We start from the raw sequence: 16,911 nt of genomic DNA on the forward strand, positions 1-16,911 counted from the left end.
TTATTCGTTTTTCAAATATAAGCCGTACTCAAGGTTGCTATAGAAAAAAATGGCAATAAAAAAATCTTGACTCAGAATAAAAAATTTTTGGCAAACGTCTCGCGCGAGACGTCTTGTTATCCTTAAAAAATGGTTGTACTTAGCTACGGGTAGATATTGTCCGGCGCGTACGATGCAGTTTGTTTTTATTTACCGTGTTAACAATTAATGAAATGAAGATAAGAAATGAAGATAAATGAGATTCAAACTGCATTGCTGGAAGACCTCTTAAAGTATGTGTTCTTGGCGTTATGTGTGCCTAGGCAGCGCAAAATTCTATGAGAACTTAGGATTGTTTATGCTATTATATGTCATTTTTTTAATATAAAAACAACAATGTTTTAAAGTTGTTAAATGGAAATATATATAAGCCTCATATTTATTCAGAATATTACTTCTGCCCTGAAAGTTGATTATTGGTTATTGTCTTTTTAGAAAGATGATTTAAACAAAAATATCGGTTAAATTGATCAGATTGAACATGGCGAACGAGAAGTCGGAAATTGATGCTCAGGTGGACGCAATTTTTGACCTGTTGAGCTCGACTGAAGTAACCTCGAACGATGGTTTGGAGCGTCTTCAGGACTGGATTGAGAAATCCAAGCACTCACTTCGACCGTCAACTTCTGAAGACAGTCCATGGCTGGACTCGGTTGAGACCAAAATAACGACATTCATGACCACAAAGCCGTACAATCCGAACAAACAAAGGAGCGCATTGATCGCTCTGGATTTGCTGATTAAAAATCAAGTGAGGTTGAAGCATTATACACGACATTTGGGAACTATAACATCCATCAGGCCAAGTACAGATATCAAGCTTCAGGAACATGCGGCGTCCACTTTGGGAAAGTTGCATCAAGCTTCTGGCAACAAGTTCACTCAAAGTGCCGAATATCAAATTCGGATATTTTTCGAGTTTCTCAACCATTTTGAAGATGACACACAGATGTTGCAGTCGGTTTTGATGTTGAAAGAGATTGCGATTTCAATGCCCTCACTTTTTATCGGCAAAGCGGAGGGCGATAACTTCTTTTCCAGAATTGTTCCGGCTTTCAAAGGTAATAGCGAAACTCGGACACGAGGCGCTGCTCTGCTTAACGTCGTTATTCGACTGTACGCGATGCGAGAAGTCAAGGATCCAAAACGTGCTGGTCGACAGGAGAACAGAAATTGGGCTCATCAGGTTTATAAAAACTTCAAAACTTTGGCGGAAAATTTGACCAACGAAGTTGATTCACACGGTGCTATCTTAATGCTTCATGAATTGGTATCGGTTGCTAATAAAGACGAGATCGGGGGTATGGAAAAGAAACTGCAAGATTACCATTCAGGAAGTTTTGCGCCTCTCAGGAAACTTTCTATTAATATTCTCCCAGTTGAGAAATTCGAGGCTTTGTTGGACTCGAACCAAACGCGTAAAGAACTGCCTAAAAATGTTCATAGCAAAGTATCAAGAAAGGAAGTTACGAGCCATTACGATGAAATTTGCAACCTGGTCCTGTCAATAATGCTTTACCAGCCTTCAAACAAAGACGCCAACCTCAGGAATTCTTTGATCAATTTGATTCCGCGATTAGCTGCCGTTGATCCGAATGCATTTGAGTGTCATAAAATTGAGGGACCAGTTCCGGGTCATCCTGGGCTGAAGAAAATTTTTCACGAATCACTCACATACCTCATTGAAAGCTACAGCGTCCGATCACAAAGTGCCGATAGACGTATTGGGAACCTCCCGGATGATAATGCTGACGTTGAGATCCGATCCCTGGCGCTTTTGATACAAATCATGGGCAAACGTGTCGTTATTCACAAAGAAAGAATTTTAAAACTTATTGGGCAGATTTTTGCACCCGAGCCATTGTCATTGAAACGTGGCGCCAAGGCCACAAGCGTTTCGATGGGCTCATATAATCCGCCAGCTTCTGCTTACGCCTTGATTGCTTGTTTCGTGCAAGCCTTGCATTATTCCCTGAAAGAATCTGAAATGACCACATTAGTGGATCACGTAATGAAGCACGGTCTAAATCGCTACGTTGCTTTGTGTCTTCATGACATTTGCTCGAACGCACCACTGGAGAACTTCCAGTTCAAACTTGATATCAAAAACAGACTGTTCACTGAGCTTTACAGTAGAATTGTCCGGTTTGAAATTAAATTTACTGAAGAAATTAGTGCGACGGGCCAGACTGCGAATTTAAAATCTTCAAGAAAGATTTCAAGTATGAGTGTGGTTACAAGTGCTTCAAATTTGAGTGCAGAAGGCGCTGAAGAAGTTTCCAGCTCAGTCATTATGGCTTTGAACATTTTAGCAGCTTTTGACTTCACTGGGGTTGCGCTTGCTTCAATTGTCAGTTTCTGTGCTGATAAGTTAATGAATTATGAGAAAAGTGTTCGTTTGGCAGCTTCTAAAGCTTGTTGCAACCTTTTGATTTCGGACGATGCCAGTTTTCTACTTGACACGAATCGCGCAAAAACGGCCTTGTATGAATCAGACAAAATATTGCGGACGACTTTGCCTAAAATCATCAATATCGGAGTGACTGATCCGTCCTATGATGTCCGCTTGGCTATAGTCTCTTCTCTGGATTCCAGATTTGATCCGTTCTTGGCACAAGTAGACAATCTGAATTCATTATTCATAGCGCTCTATGATGAGAATTTCAGAGTTCGGGAATACATTGTTTGCATTTTGGGTCGGTTAAGTGAGGCTAATGCTGCGTATGTTATGCCAGCTTTGAGGAAGTTTTTGCTTCAGCTTTTGAAAGAATTACAGTATACGGAAGTTCCAAAAGCTAGAGAACGTTGTTCAGTTCTGCTTGGAAACTTGTTGTACAACACTCCGAGATTGCTCAGTGCGTATATGGAATCGGTCATGAACTGTCTCATTCCCAAGTTGATTGCTGCCAACGAGGCACCTGTGGTCAATTCCACCGACCTTTCAGTTGCTGTATCCTTTATGAGGACAATCGGAATCTTGGCTGAAGTTAGTGGGCGTGACATTGGTGCTTACTTCCATAAACTGATGCCGACCATCTTGGATTTCATTAAGGATACCCAGAATAATAAACGTAAAATTGCTGGTCTGTGGACTCTTGGTAACTTGGTGTTCAGTGCTGGAAATGTTGTCCAACCTTGCATCGACTATCCAGAATTGCTTGAACTTTTACTGGACATGATAAAAAGCGAGGTTTCAGTTGCAGTCAGAAATCAGACGATCAAAGTGTTGGGATCCTTGGGACCTTTGGATCCGTATGTCTACAAAACAATCTTACAGCCAGCAATGTATCAGAGTCTGAGGTTAGCCGAAAAGGAAACGGAAAATTCTGATCCAAATTTGTCAGAGTTGACTTCTATGATTGAGACGGCAGTTATGGACGAAGTGTACCCAGCAGTTGCGACGGACGCCTTATTGAAAATCTTAAACGACCCAAATCAGTGCCAGTATTGGCCGCGGGTTATTGATGGATTTCGGTTGATGATTGTATCGATGGGAATCAAAAGCGTGTCTTTTATTTGGCGTGTAATTCCTGCCTACTTGAATGTGCTCCAAAACATGCCGGCGAACACTGAGAAGAACAAAATGTCAGAGCTAGTTCTGATTAGTTTGACTAAAATTGTCAACACTGTCAAAGATCATATCAGACCATACTTGAAGGACATTGTCGAATGTCTAAGTCAAGTTTGGTCACTTGCTTTGGAGAAAAACTTGATCGAGCTTTTGGGATATCTTGCCAAATTTGTCGGTTCTGACTTCAAACAGCATTACTATATGGTTCTGCCAAAGGTGATTGAAGTGATCAAACGAGATGTAAAGACCCCAAACCCAGTTGTGAAAAGTCTAATTGAAAGCTTTAGAACATACGGGGTGATGCTCGAAGGTTACATACACATCATATTGCCTGCAGTTATGGGATGTCTTGAGTCCACCAATCAAACTGATCTGAAAATCGAGATTTGCACGACTTTGATTTACTTCTGTGAAAAAATGGATATGACTGACTACTCCAGCTTGATGATTCATTCGTTGCTTCGAGTTGTAGAATATGACCAAAGTTCTCATAAACAATCATATGCGGGTCAAACTTCGACTTCGTCGCCTGCGACACCCAGTGGTCAAGCGCCAACAATTGCGACCTCGGCTGGAACTGAACGAACTGTCACCAACCGAGTCTTCGATGTTCTGGCTGCGATTTGCTTTATTCTGAAGCACCGATTCCTGATTTTTAGACCAATTGTTGAACAGGTGGTAGAGAAATACAAAATCAGCCATTTAAATTATCTCTTCGTCTTGGATAACATTGACCACATGTTTTACTCACAGGCTGGCAAATACAGATCAGATATTGGAGCGCGAGTGTTTGAGAGGAAAAGTCGAAGTGCGTCGCCAGTGCCTGCGAATGAGGTGAGCTCTGTCCAGAAATATTCGATCGAGTCTGAACTACCTATGCTGAAGAGGTCTTGGTCTACTGAAGGAAAGGTATCGAAAGATGATTGGTTGAGCTGGTTTAAGAATCTGTCATTTATGCTTTTGAACAAATCACCCTCACGTATTTTGAGAGGCTGTTCTTCTCTAGATCACGCACAGCTGAGAAAGGATCTGTTCAATGTTGCTTTTCTATCTTGCTGGGTCGAATTAGACCAGTTACATCAAGACGAGCTGATAAAAGAGCTGAAAAATGCTCTAGAATTTGAAAACGCGCCTGAACTAACTTTGGCTATATTGAACTTAGCGGAGTTTATGGAGCACTCTGAGAAAGGACCGCTACCATTAGACCATTTGCTTCTGGGAAAAGTTGCGGAGAAAAACGGCGCTTATGCGAAAGCCCTGTACTATAGGGAAAGCGCCCTGATGAGCCACGAACCAGGATCTAAAGAGATCCCTGAAATCCTCGAGAGCTTGTTGCATGTGAATACAAAGCTGCAGAACTACGATGCGGCGACGGGAGTTTTGAAACTTGCACCGGCTGACGTTGTTGACGAATCTTGGTATGAGAGTTTGGGACAGTGGGAAAATGCGTTGAAAAAGTACAATAACAGAGTTGGAAGTGCTGTGGAGCCGAAGCACGTGATTGGCAAAATGAGATGCTTGGAAGGAATGGCGGAGTGGGAGGAGTTGCATCAACTGGTCAAGGATGTCTGGGGTCGCACTGACTACCTGACTAACGACTATCCGGAAATGATTGGTGATTTGGGGGTTAAAGCGTGCTGGGCACTTCAAAATTGGGATGAAATGAATACATACATTAGTGCGTTGCCGTCGACTTCTCTGAAACAAACATACTACAAAGCTGCCTATTCATTGCATAGAAAGGAAAATTTTAATGCTATGAGACTGATCCAAGAATGCCGTGATTTGGTTGATAATGATTTGACAACATTGGTCAAAGAAAGCTACAGCAGAGCTTACGGGACTCTTGTAGAGTTGAAGCATTTCAGTGAAATGGAGGAAGTTATTTCGTACAATTTTTTGAGACCAAGGCAGGAATCGATTAAACAAATGTGGCGTGATCGTCTTCTAGGTGGACAGCCAAATGTACACGATTGGCAGAGTTCTCTACTTGTTCATTCCTTGGCAATTCGCCCCGAAGATAACGAAGTCACGCTGTTGAAATTTGCTGGACTTTGCATGCGACAGAACAAAATGAAAATCAGCTTCAAGGTTCTGCAGTCATTGATTCCAGATATTGAGTTTCCAAGCAACCAGAAGTTGCAGGAAATGACAGATCCCGAGGCCCTGGACCGAGAGATTGGCGATATGACAGAGAGGTTGGCTGATTCGTGTGCGACCAAAATTTCAGTTGTTTACATGTTCTTAAAACAACTGTGGGAGGTTCACAGGCGGAACGATTTGGTCAAGAGGCGGTTGATCCAGTCTTTGGGAATGATAACTTCAAAAGTTATGGGACTGTATGCGGGAATGTTTGTTCCTGATATTCTCTTGCAGTCACGCAGGTACGATAATGGACGGGGCAGGCAAGTTGCCCGATTCTGTCTGCTTTACGCATCCTGGCAGAAGTCTTTTGGCATAAACATAAAGTCCATAACTGAAATCATCGCTAATTGCCAATACGCAACTGAGAACTGTAAGAACTGGTACAAAGCGTGGCGAATGTTAGCTGAGAGCAGTGCGGAAGCCTTCAAATTGATGAGAGCAAACGGCTCTATTAATAGTGCCTCTACAATGCCTGGAGGTTCCAACACCTTGTTATTGCCATCGCTATCGGCTCCTCAATTAGGACCTGTGAGCTCCTTGTACACCAGAACCTCGTCAAGTGGCCGATCTTTTGGTTCTATGAGTGGAGTTCCTCCCCAGATGATTCCGAATGATCCTGTGCGATGCCATTTCCTAGTGGCAGTGAATGCTTTTGTCAAATCGATCCGCTGTTGCTGGGACAAGAAAAAAGATACTCTGCAGGACACTCTTCGACTCCTGACTCTGCTTTTCGAGAATCCCAATATGCTGGACACTCCCGATATTGTTCTGGACACCTTAAAACAAGTCCACGTTGATGTCTGGTTACAAGTGATCCCTCAGTTGATCGCCAGAGTGGCAAGTGCCCGATCGGGTATCGGAAAAATTATCATTCCTCTATTGGTGGACATTGGGAAAGCACACCCACACGCTGCCGTGTACTCCCTGATGGTAGGAGCTAAATCAACCAGTTCTTCGAGGGCTTCTGCAGTGCAGACGGTGTTGGATGCTATGAAAGACAGATACCCGGAGATAGTGAAACAGGCTCAGATTTTGAGTCACGAACTGATCAGAGTGTCCATTCTGTGGCACGAGTTATGGCATGAAGGCCTGGAGGTATGTACTGTAGGATGATTTGTACCAGACTGGTTGATTTTTATAGATAATGCAAATAGAGCTGCTTCTTTAATTTTTTGAAACCAAACTACCAATTCATTCTATATTATAGCCTGTTCCATTAAGTTGACATAAGCCAACGGTTCAAAAACTGCTTGATGTGTGTTCAAAAGGTCAACGTTTAAATGCACTACATGAAACAGACCACAAGGGAATATACCTATAGCCTAATGCCTTGGCTGTCGAATGACCACATTGACGTTCAGTTGCTTTTTTGGTGCTTTTCGAACGTTCGCATATTTCAACTTTATGGGACAGTCACAAATTATTTGCATATATATCGACTGTATAGTGCAAGACAGACTACATACAATATATATCTGAAAAGTTATGTCGTAAATGTGTTCGTAAATGTATCGACTGTTACAGCCGACGAATTCTTTCTAATTATTTTTCTGGGTCACTTCATTACAGGAAGCGAGTCGCATGTACTTTGCGGATCGAAACCCGCGTGGAATGTTTGCCATCTTGGAACCGCTTCACGAGTTGATAGAGAAGGGAGCGGAGACTATGAAAGAGCAGAGTTTCATGCAGCACTTCGGGAGGGACCTCACTGAAGCAAAGGAGTGTTGCAGTCGATATCAACAGCAAGGCAACGCTAGAGAGTTAAGCCAGGCTTGGGATCTATACTATCAAGCAAGTAGAACATCTTATTGCTTCAACCTTTTTAGAAGCTTCCAAAATTATGCGAGGATGGCTTTTTCTCCAGACCATCGAAGATTGGTACCGTTTTAAAGCTCTTAAAAGGTAGATATGATCTACATAACTTGAGGTTTTTGCAGCAACTGAATTGTTCAAAGTTTTGAACATTTTGTGGCGGTGTCTATCGAAAATTACTAATTTTGATAATTATGAATTATTTAAAATTGGCATCTTTTGACCGAACAGTCACAAGCCTTGGAATGAACCCCATTATTTAAAAGTATGTCATGAAACAAGTAAAATCACATATTTTGCAGTTTAAAAATAAGCTTGGAATTTTGTGTAATATGGCTCTGAAAATATTACAACAATTTTATAAGCGTCAAAGAAACTTAAGCCACGGCAGCCGGTAATTTTCTAAAACATCAACAGTGTTTTTTGGAATTGCCTTTTATATTGACTCAATTTACGTTGTCTTTGAGACAACTGTGGTTTAAAGGCCATGCTAAGCAATCAAGGTGTAATATAATTGTTTCTACATCTTTTCAAAATTGGGGAATATATTTATGCGAGGCCGGCTTTTTTTCTTCAGTCAATTTTCACTTTTTGTGTACGCATCATAGAGAGAAAAGAGAAACGCAATTTTGTAGCCCTTTGAGGCTAGTTTTAATTTTTTTTATTCAAAATTAACTAATTTTGTAGCAGGTTGGAAAAGGGGAGTTGTTTAAAAAAATTCAATGGACACACGAAGACGAAAGTATTCAAAAATTTTGGGAAAACTGGGTGTTGAGGAGGATATTAAATTGTATTAATATAACAACTTGCAAAATTGCTATGAAAATACTTAATAATATATAATTTAATTCGATTATACAAATTTGTTCGAAAACTAAATTTAATTATACAGAAAGCAATAAACTGAAAAAAATTTCTTATTCCTTGCGCGAGCTCTTTCTCTTCTATTGTGGAATCAATTTAGGCTTCCACTTATTAATATTGCAATTAGTTTTTGATTTAACCAAAGCAGAAAAACGTTCTAGGAATGGGAATCCAAAAGATAAACAGACTATAAATGGTAATAAAAAAAAGACTTAACTTTTAATTTCCTTTTTCTTTGGAATATATCAATTTAAATAATTAATTATTTCCTTTATTAGTTTCTCTGATTTCATTTTCCAGAAGCCGAATTAAATAGAACAACTGTGATACTCCTTATCTACAAGTAAACTACAGGAAACAATTTTTCTATGGAAAGAAATTTTGTTTACTTCTTTCTTGGTTTCTCAGGCCTGAACAAAATATTCGTTCAGGCCTGAGTGAAAATTGGGGCCTATAGCTCAGAGAGTACTTGTTTGAATGGCAATTGTATGGGAACATTATAATAAGGTTTTTGAGTTAAGAAAGTGGAAGAAAGAAAGCTTTTATTTTCTGTTATTATATTAACTTTTATCAGTTCTCAGGGAATCTACGCTAAAACTCAAAACACACCTCCCCATTATGATTTGAAGATTTATTGGATTAAAATATAACAGAATTGACCAAAAAGATCGTTATTTCAGAATAAAATAACAGAATACAAGGTGATGAGAAGGAAGGAAAGTTGTTTTTATATTCTACATTCTGTTGATTAATCCTGATTGTTCACTTCGAAGCTTTAGCAATCCATTGAGACCAAGCTGATCACCTAATTCAGTGAAAAAAAATTGAAAAAGCTTGAACACTACAATATTTCAGTTTCTCATAACAAAAAACTCGGAAAAATAAAAAATACATTTTGATTTTGCGCAAATTGATGCTAAACGTTGTAAGCCTATCACTTTATAACGCTCCATCAATTTTTGTCTTAATGTGACGCAAAAATACAGAATTGTTTGTTCAGTGGTAAGCCAAATCACAACACAGGAAGGGCACACTTTTCAACCTCCTTACTTCATCCTTAAATTGACTTTGGTCTTTCAGCTGCTGCAAAGGTTTCAATTCAATTAGCACTCCGCTTCAATATAATTTCTATAGGAGCCTTTTTTATAGTTTCACTTCAAATAAAAAAAGCAAATAAAGGGGTTTATTAATGTAGATTCTTAACTTCTGCAATCTACTGGCCAAAATCATGCCTTTCAGGTAGGTAAGATTTTTATGGAACCTTGATTAGCTTAATTGATCATTTGGAGATCTTTTAACAAGAGGAAAAGAAAAAGGGCATTAATTGAAGAAAAAAATTCAATTATCTTTGCCAACAATGCAACTGTCCTGTCATTTTTTCGCTTCGTTGTTAAAGATTACTTTCTTCGTTTAACGCAAAATTGTTTGAATTATCAAGACACAGAATTCACGCGAGGTAATCAAATTGCGAGAATTTTTAGTATCTCGATACGTAAATTGTTAAACTAGAAGTTGTTTTTCTGATATAAATTTTGCTAAAAAATATTTTGTCCAATTGTAGGGCAATTGGATTGAAAATATCTTGAAACAATGTTTTACCAAAGACAGAAAATTTGAGATTATCAAAATGTCTATTTTTTGGTGATATTTCATATTTCTTTAATTTTTTCCAGAAAACCTTAAAACTGATGTTGTCTTTCTAGTTGACAGATATTCCATGAGTGGGGTATCTTTTTGATGAGGTTCAGATGAAGAAAAACTCCTTCATTATTTGTTTGCTGCTTCTAGCGTGTCAACTGTACGCTTCACTTCTGTTTCGAAAATTAGTGCCTGTATTAGTTTAAACTTATTTTTGTTTGCGACTGATTGATCGTACTGAACTTCTATTTTCTGGAGAAGGACTTAGGTTGAGAAGATTTTCAATTCATAATATTTAATATGAGTCCAACTTATATCCAAATGAGGGTCTTGATTGCTTTTATGTTTTTGGACTAGAGAAAGGTGTAATCGGAATTGCTCTAAAAAATAGCTTGAATTTGCGAAACTGATATTCATACAAACAAGGGTTTGCCTCTCAGATAAATGGAAATTTTTTCAAAACTTGACACTTTTGTTGAAACATTCTGTTCTGAGCACAGTCTGACATGAGCCGTGGTGTTTTTTTTTGTGAGTTGTCATCACGTGTTGGTTGATAGTTGATAAACTTAAATGCTCTCAGCCGAATTCAGCTGGGAGTGTTGATGTCCTCAGCGTTGCTTCATTGAATCTGTTTGAGGCGTTACGAATTATCTTAAAACATTCATACTCTATATTTTTTGAATCAACCTACGATACAGTTTTTGGAGTCCAAATGTTAAATGTTAAGTTCTGTGATTCATAGAGGCAGCCTCTGAAAGTTGTGAGGCCTTGAAAAAAGTTAACGGTTTTTGTCTCAGTTTTTGCTGTTTTTCTAGCTTTCGAAAGTTTTTGATATTTTATACGAACTGGAGGGGAGTATTTGGTTTATTAATCCCCAGTTTTGGGAATGAATTGGTTGCACTTGGTAAGTATTGCCTAATTTTCAGTATCTCTAGGTTCTTAGCTAATCATTGTTTTGGATTGTTTCCGTGGTTTTTTACACGTAGATGTCTGTTGTTGCTTTTTTGTCAGTGATGCCCTCAAGAGGTGTTGATGATATGTTTTGAATAATGTTTCAATTATAAACACCCGAAATTCTGAGTCAAAACATACACTTCTTGTCAAATTGAGTGCGCATTTCGAGCGAAAATTGGGCGCTGTAAAATCTTGCACTGACTTTTTCAAGTAAATTCGATTCAGAACTATAATTTTATATTTAGTTGCTCAATGTTTTGCCTCTATTTGCGGATCTTCAAATAACGTTCAACGAGATAATTGTTCTTGATTATGCAATAATCTTGCAACAACGTTCCTATTTTATTTTGATATCTATTTGAGGTTTTAATGGATTCGGTTATTTTTGAAGATTCAATTATCTGAAGGGCATTATGATTAAGAAAAAGACATGTTTGCTGTTTATTTTGTTTTGCGTTACGAATTATCTTAAAACATTAGTGCACTATATTTTTTGAACCAACTTACGATACAATTTTTGGACTCCAAAAGTTAAATTTGAAGTCCTGTAATTCATAGTGGCAGCCTCTAAAAGTTGTGAGGCATGGAAAAGATTTAACGCTTTTTGTCTCAGTTTTTGCTATTTTCCAGCTTTCGTAAGTCTTTGATGTTTTTTACATGAACTTGTGGGGATTATTTGATCTTTTTTGAGACGTCTCTAGTTTTGGAATGAGTTGATTGCACTTGGTAAGTATTACCTGCGTTAAATATAAAGATCTTTAATTTTTGGTATCTATAGCTTCTTAGCTAATCTTTGTTTTGGATTGTTTTCTTTGTTTTTTTTTACACGTCGATGTCTGTTGTTGCTTTTTTGTCAGTGTTGCCCTCAAGAGGTGTTGATGATACGTTTTGAATAATGTTTCAATTATAAACACCCGAAATTGTTGTCAAATTGAGTGCAAATTTTGAGCTAGTTTTGGGCGCTGTAAAATCTTGCACTGACTTTTTCAAGTAAATTCGATTCAGAAATATAATTTTATATTTAGTTGCTCAATGTTCTGCCTTTATTTGCGGATCTTCAAATAACGTTTAACGAGATAATTGTTCTTGATTATGAAATAATCTTGCAACAACGTTCCAATTTCATTTTGATCTCTATTTGAGAATTCAATGGATTCGGTAATTTTTGAAGATTTAATTATCTGAAGGGCATTATGATTCAGAAAGACATTTTTGACGTGTAATTTTTTTGCGTTAAGAATTATCTTGAAACATCCGTGTACTATATTTTTTGATTTCAATTGAGGATACAGTTTTTGGAGTCCAAATGTTGAATTTGAAGTTCTGTGATTCATAGTGGCAGCCTCTGAAAGTTGTGAGGCATGGGACAAATTCAAAGGTTTTTCTCAGTTTTTGCTGTTTTTCTAGCTTTCAAAAGTTTATATGAACTGGAGGGGGGTATTTGATTTTTTTCGGAAGTCCCTAGTTTTTGGAATAAGTTGATTGCACTTGGTAAGTATTGCCAGTTTTCAGTATCTTTAGCTTCTTAGCTACTCTTCGTTATGGAATTTTTCCGTGGTTTTTTACACGTAGATTTCTGTTGTTGCTTTTTTGTCAGTGTTGGCTACGAGAATTGTTAATATACGTTTTAAATAATGTTTCAATTATGAACACCCGAAAAGATGAGTCAACACATACACTCCTTGTCAAATTAAGTGCTTATTTTGAGCAAAAATTGTGAGCTGTAAAATCTTGTACTGACTTTTTCAAGTGAATTCGATTCACAACTATAATTTTTTATTGGGTTGCTCAATGTTCTGCTCTTATTTGCGGATCTTCAGATAACGAGAAACGAGTTAATGGTTCTTGATTATACATTAATCTTGCAACAACGTTCATTTTGATCGCTGTTTGAGGCTTCAATGGATTCCGTAATTTTTGAAAACTTTATTATCTGAAGGGCTTTAGGTTTAAGAAAAAGACATGCCAAAGAACACCCAAAAATTTGAGTCAAAACATACCCTCCGTGTCAAATTAAGAGCGCATTTTGAGCAAAAATTGAGCTGTAAAATCTTGTACTGACTTTTTCATGTATGTTCGATTCACAACTATAATCTTATATTTGGTTGCTCAATGTTTTTCCTCTATTTGCGGGTCTTCAAATAACTTTAAACGTGATATTTGTTCTTGATTATGCAATAATCTTTCAACAACGTTCCAATTTCGTTTTGATCTCTATTTGAGGCTTCATTGGATTCGGTAATTTTTGAAGATTTAATTATCTGAAGGGCATTATGATTCAGAAAGACATTTTTGATGTGTAATTTTTTTGCGTTACGAATTATCTTAAAACATTAGTGCACTATATTTTTTGAACCAACTTACGATACAGTTTTTGGAGTCCAATTGTTGAATTTGAAGCTCTGTGATTGATAGTGGCAGCCTCTGAAAGTTGTGAGGCATGGGACAAATATAAAGGTTTTTCTCTGTTTTTGCTGTTTTTCTAGCTTTCAAAAGTTTTTTATATGAACTGGAGGGGGTATTTGATTTTTTTCGGAAATCCCTAGTTTTTCGAATGAGTTGATTGCAGTTGGTAGGTATTGACAGTTTTCAGTATCTGTAGCTTCTTAGCTAATCTTCGTTATGGAGTGTTTCCGTGGTTTTTTACACGTAGATGTCTGTTGTGGCTTTTTGTCAGTGTTGGCTACAAGAATTGTTGATCATACGTTTTGAATAATGTTTCAATTATGAACACCAGAAAATCTGAGTCAACACCAGCACTCCTTGTCAAATTAAGTGCGCATTTTGAGCAAACATTGTGAGCTGTCAAATTTTGTACTGACTTTTCCAAGTAAATTTGATTCACAACTATAATTTTATATTGGGTTGCTCAATGTTGTGCTCTTATTTACGGATCTTCAAATAACGATAAACGAGATAATTGTTCTTGATTATGCAATATTCTTGCAACCACGTTCCAATTTCATTTTGATCTCAATCGATTCGGTAATTTTCGAAAACTTATTTATCTGAAGGGGGATACAGAAAGACATGTTTTTTGTGTGTTTATTTTGCGTTACGAATTAAATTAAAACAGTCGTGCACTATGTTTTTGAATCAACTTACGATGCAGTTTTTGGAGTCCAATAGTTAAATTTGAAGTTCTGTGATTCATAGTGGCAGCCTCTAAAAGTTGAGGCATGGAAAAATTAACGGTTTTTGTCTCAATTTTTGCTATTTTTTATCTTTTGAAAGTTTTTGTGTTTTTTATGTGAACTGGTCGAAGTTTTTGATTGTTTTGGGACGTCCCTTGTTTTGGAATGAGTTGATTGCACTTGTTAAGTATTACCTGTGCAAATATAAAGACCTATAATTTTAAGTATCTGTAGTTTCTTAGCTAATCTTTGTTTTGGATTATTTCCGTAGTTTTTTACACGTAGATGTCTTGTGTTGCTTTTTGTCAGTGTTGGCTACAAGAATTGTTGATGATACGTTTTGAATAATGTTTCAATTATGAGCAACCGAAAATTTGAGTCAAAATACACCTTGTCAAATTAGGCGCGCATTTTGAGCAAAAATTGTGAGCTGTAAAAATCTTGTACTGACTTTTTCAAGTGAATTCGATTCACAACTATAATTTTTTATTGGGTTGCTCAATGTTTTTCCTCTATTTGCGGGTCTTCAAATAACTTTAAACGTGACATTTGTTCTTGATTATGCAATAATCTTGCAACAACGTTCCAATTTCGATTTGATCTCTATTTGAGGATTCAATGGATTCGGTAATTTTTGAAGATTTAATTATCTGAAGGGCATTATGATTCAGAAAGACATTTTTGATGTGTAATTTTTTTGCGTTAAGAATTATCTTGAAACATCCGTGTACTATATTTTTTGATTTCAATTGAGGATACAGTTTTTGGAGTCCAAATGTTGAATTTGAAGTTCTGTGATTCATAGTGGCAGCCTCTGAAAGTTGTGAGGCATGGGACAAATTCAAAGGTTTTTCTCAGTTTTCTCTGTTTTTCTAGCTTTCAAAATTTTTTTTATATGAACTGGAGGGGAGTATTTGATTTTTTCGGAATTCCCTAGTTTTGGGAATGAGTTAATTGCACTTGGTAAGTATTGCCTAATTTTCTGTATCGGTAGCTTCTTAGCTAATCTTCGTTATGGAATGTTTCCGTGGTTTTTTACACGTAGATTTCTGTTGATGCTTTTTTGTCAGTGTTGACCTCAAGAGGTGTTGATGATACGTTTTGAATAATGTTTCAATTATAAACACCCGAAAATCCTAGTCAAAACATAATTCTTGTCAAATTGAGTGCGCATTTTGAGCGAAAATTGGGCGCTGTAAAATCTTATACCGACTTTTTCAAGTAAATTTGATTCAGAACTACAAATTTTTATTTGGTTGCTCAATGTTTTGCCTTTATTTGCGGATCTTCAAATAACGTTTAACGAGATAATTGTTCTTGATTATGAAATAATCTTGCAACAACGTTCCAATTTCATTTTGATCTCTATTTGAGGTTTTAATGGATTTGGTCATTTTTGAAGATTCAATTATCAGAAGGGCATTATGATTAAGAAAAAGACATTTTTGCTGTTTATTTTTTTTGCGTTACGAATTATCTTAAAACATTAGTGCACTATATTTTTTGAACCAACTTACGATACAGTTTTTGGAGTCCAATAGTTAAATTTGAAGTTCTGTGATTCATAGTGGCAGCCTCTAAAAGTTGAGGCATGGAAAAATTAACGGTTTTTGTCTCAATTTTTGCTATTTTTTATCTTTTGAAAGTTTTTATGTTTTTTATGTGAACTGGTCGAAGTTTTTGATTGTTTTGGGACGTCCCTTGTTTTGGAATGAGTTGATTGCACTTGTTAAGTATTACCTGTGCAAATATAAAGACCTATAATTTTAAGTATCTGTAGTTTCTTAGCTAATCTTTGTTTTGGATTATTTCCGTAGTTTTTTACACGTAGATGTCTTGTGTTGCTTTTTGTCAGTGTTGGCTACAAGAATTGTTGATGATACGTTTTGAATAATGTTTCAATTATGAGCAACCGAAAATTTGAGTCAAAATACACCTTGTCAAATTAGGCGCGCATTTTGAGCAAAAATTGTGAGCTGTAAAAATCTTGTACTGACTTTTTCAAGTGAATTCGATTCACAACTATAATTTTTTATTGGGTTGCTCAATGTTTTTCCTCTATTTGCGGGTCTTCAAATAACTTTAAACGTGACATTTGTTCTTGATTATGCAATAATCTTGCAACAACGTTCCAATTTCGATTTGATCTCTATTTGAGAATTCAATGGATTCGGTAATTTTTGAAGATTTAATTATCTGAAGGGCATTATGATTCAGAAAGACATTTTTGACGTGTAATTTTTTTGCGTTAAGAATTATCTTGAAACATCCGTGTACTATATTTTTTGATTTCAATTGAGGATACAGTTTTTGGAGTCCAAATGTTGAATTTGAAGTTCTGTGATTCATAGTGGCAGCCTCTGAAAGTTGTGAGGCATGGGACAAATTCAAAGGTTTTTCTCAGTTTTCTCTGTTTTTCTAGCTTTCAAAATTTTTTTTATATGAACTGGAGGGGAGTATTTGATTTTTTCGGAATTCCCTAGTTTTGGGAATGAGTTAATTGCACTTGGTAAGTATTGCCTAATTTTCTGTATCGGTAGCTTCTTAGCTAATCTTCGTTATGGAATGTTTCCGTGGTTTTTTACACGTAGATTTCTGTTGATGCTTTTTTGTCAGTGTTGACCTCAAGAGGTGTTGATGATACGTTTTGAATAATGTTTCAATTATAAACACCCGAAAATCCTAGTCAAAACATAATTCTTGTCAAATTGAGTGCGCATTTTGAGCGAAATTTGGGCGCTGTAAAATCTTATA

General features: G+C 36.8%; 1 protein-coding gene across 1 annotated transcript in view; it reads left to right on the forward strand.

The window, feature by feature from the left end:
- Positions 1–452: 452 nt before the first annotated feature.
- LOC142349560 (serine/threonine-protein kinase mTOR-like) overlaps positions 453–16,911 on the forward strand; it is a 32,333-nt gene continuing 15,874 nt past the window's right edge. Inside the window, exons 1-2 of the mRNA XM_075401200.1 lie at positions 453–6,850; positions 7,325–7,546. Coding sequence (XP_075257315.1) covers positions 521–6,850; positions 7,325–7,546 — 6,552 coding nt within the window. The 5' untranslated portion in view covers positions 453–520. The remainder of the gene's footprint in view (positions 6,851–7,324; positions 7,547–16,911) is intronic.

The sequence above is a fragment of the Convolutriloba macropyga genome, chromosome 11 (assembly GCF_964194025.1).
Source record: "Convolutriloba macropyga chromosome 11, txConMacr16.3, whole genome shotgun sequence".
Classification (NCBI taxonomy): Eukaryota; Metazoa; Xenacoelomorpha; order Acoela; family Convolutidae; genus Convolutriloba; species Convolutriloba macropyga.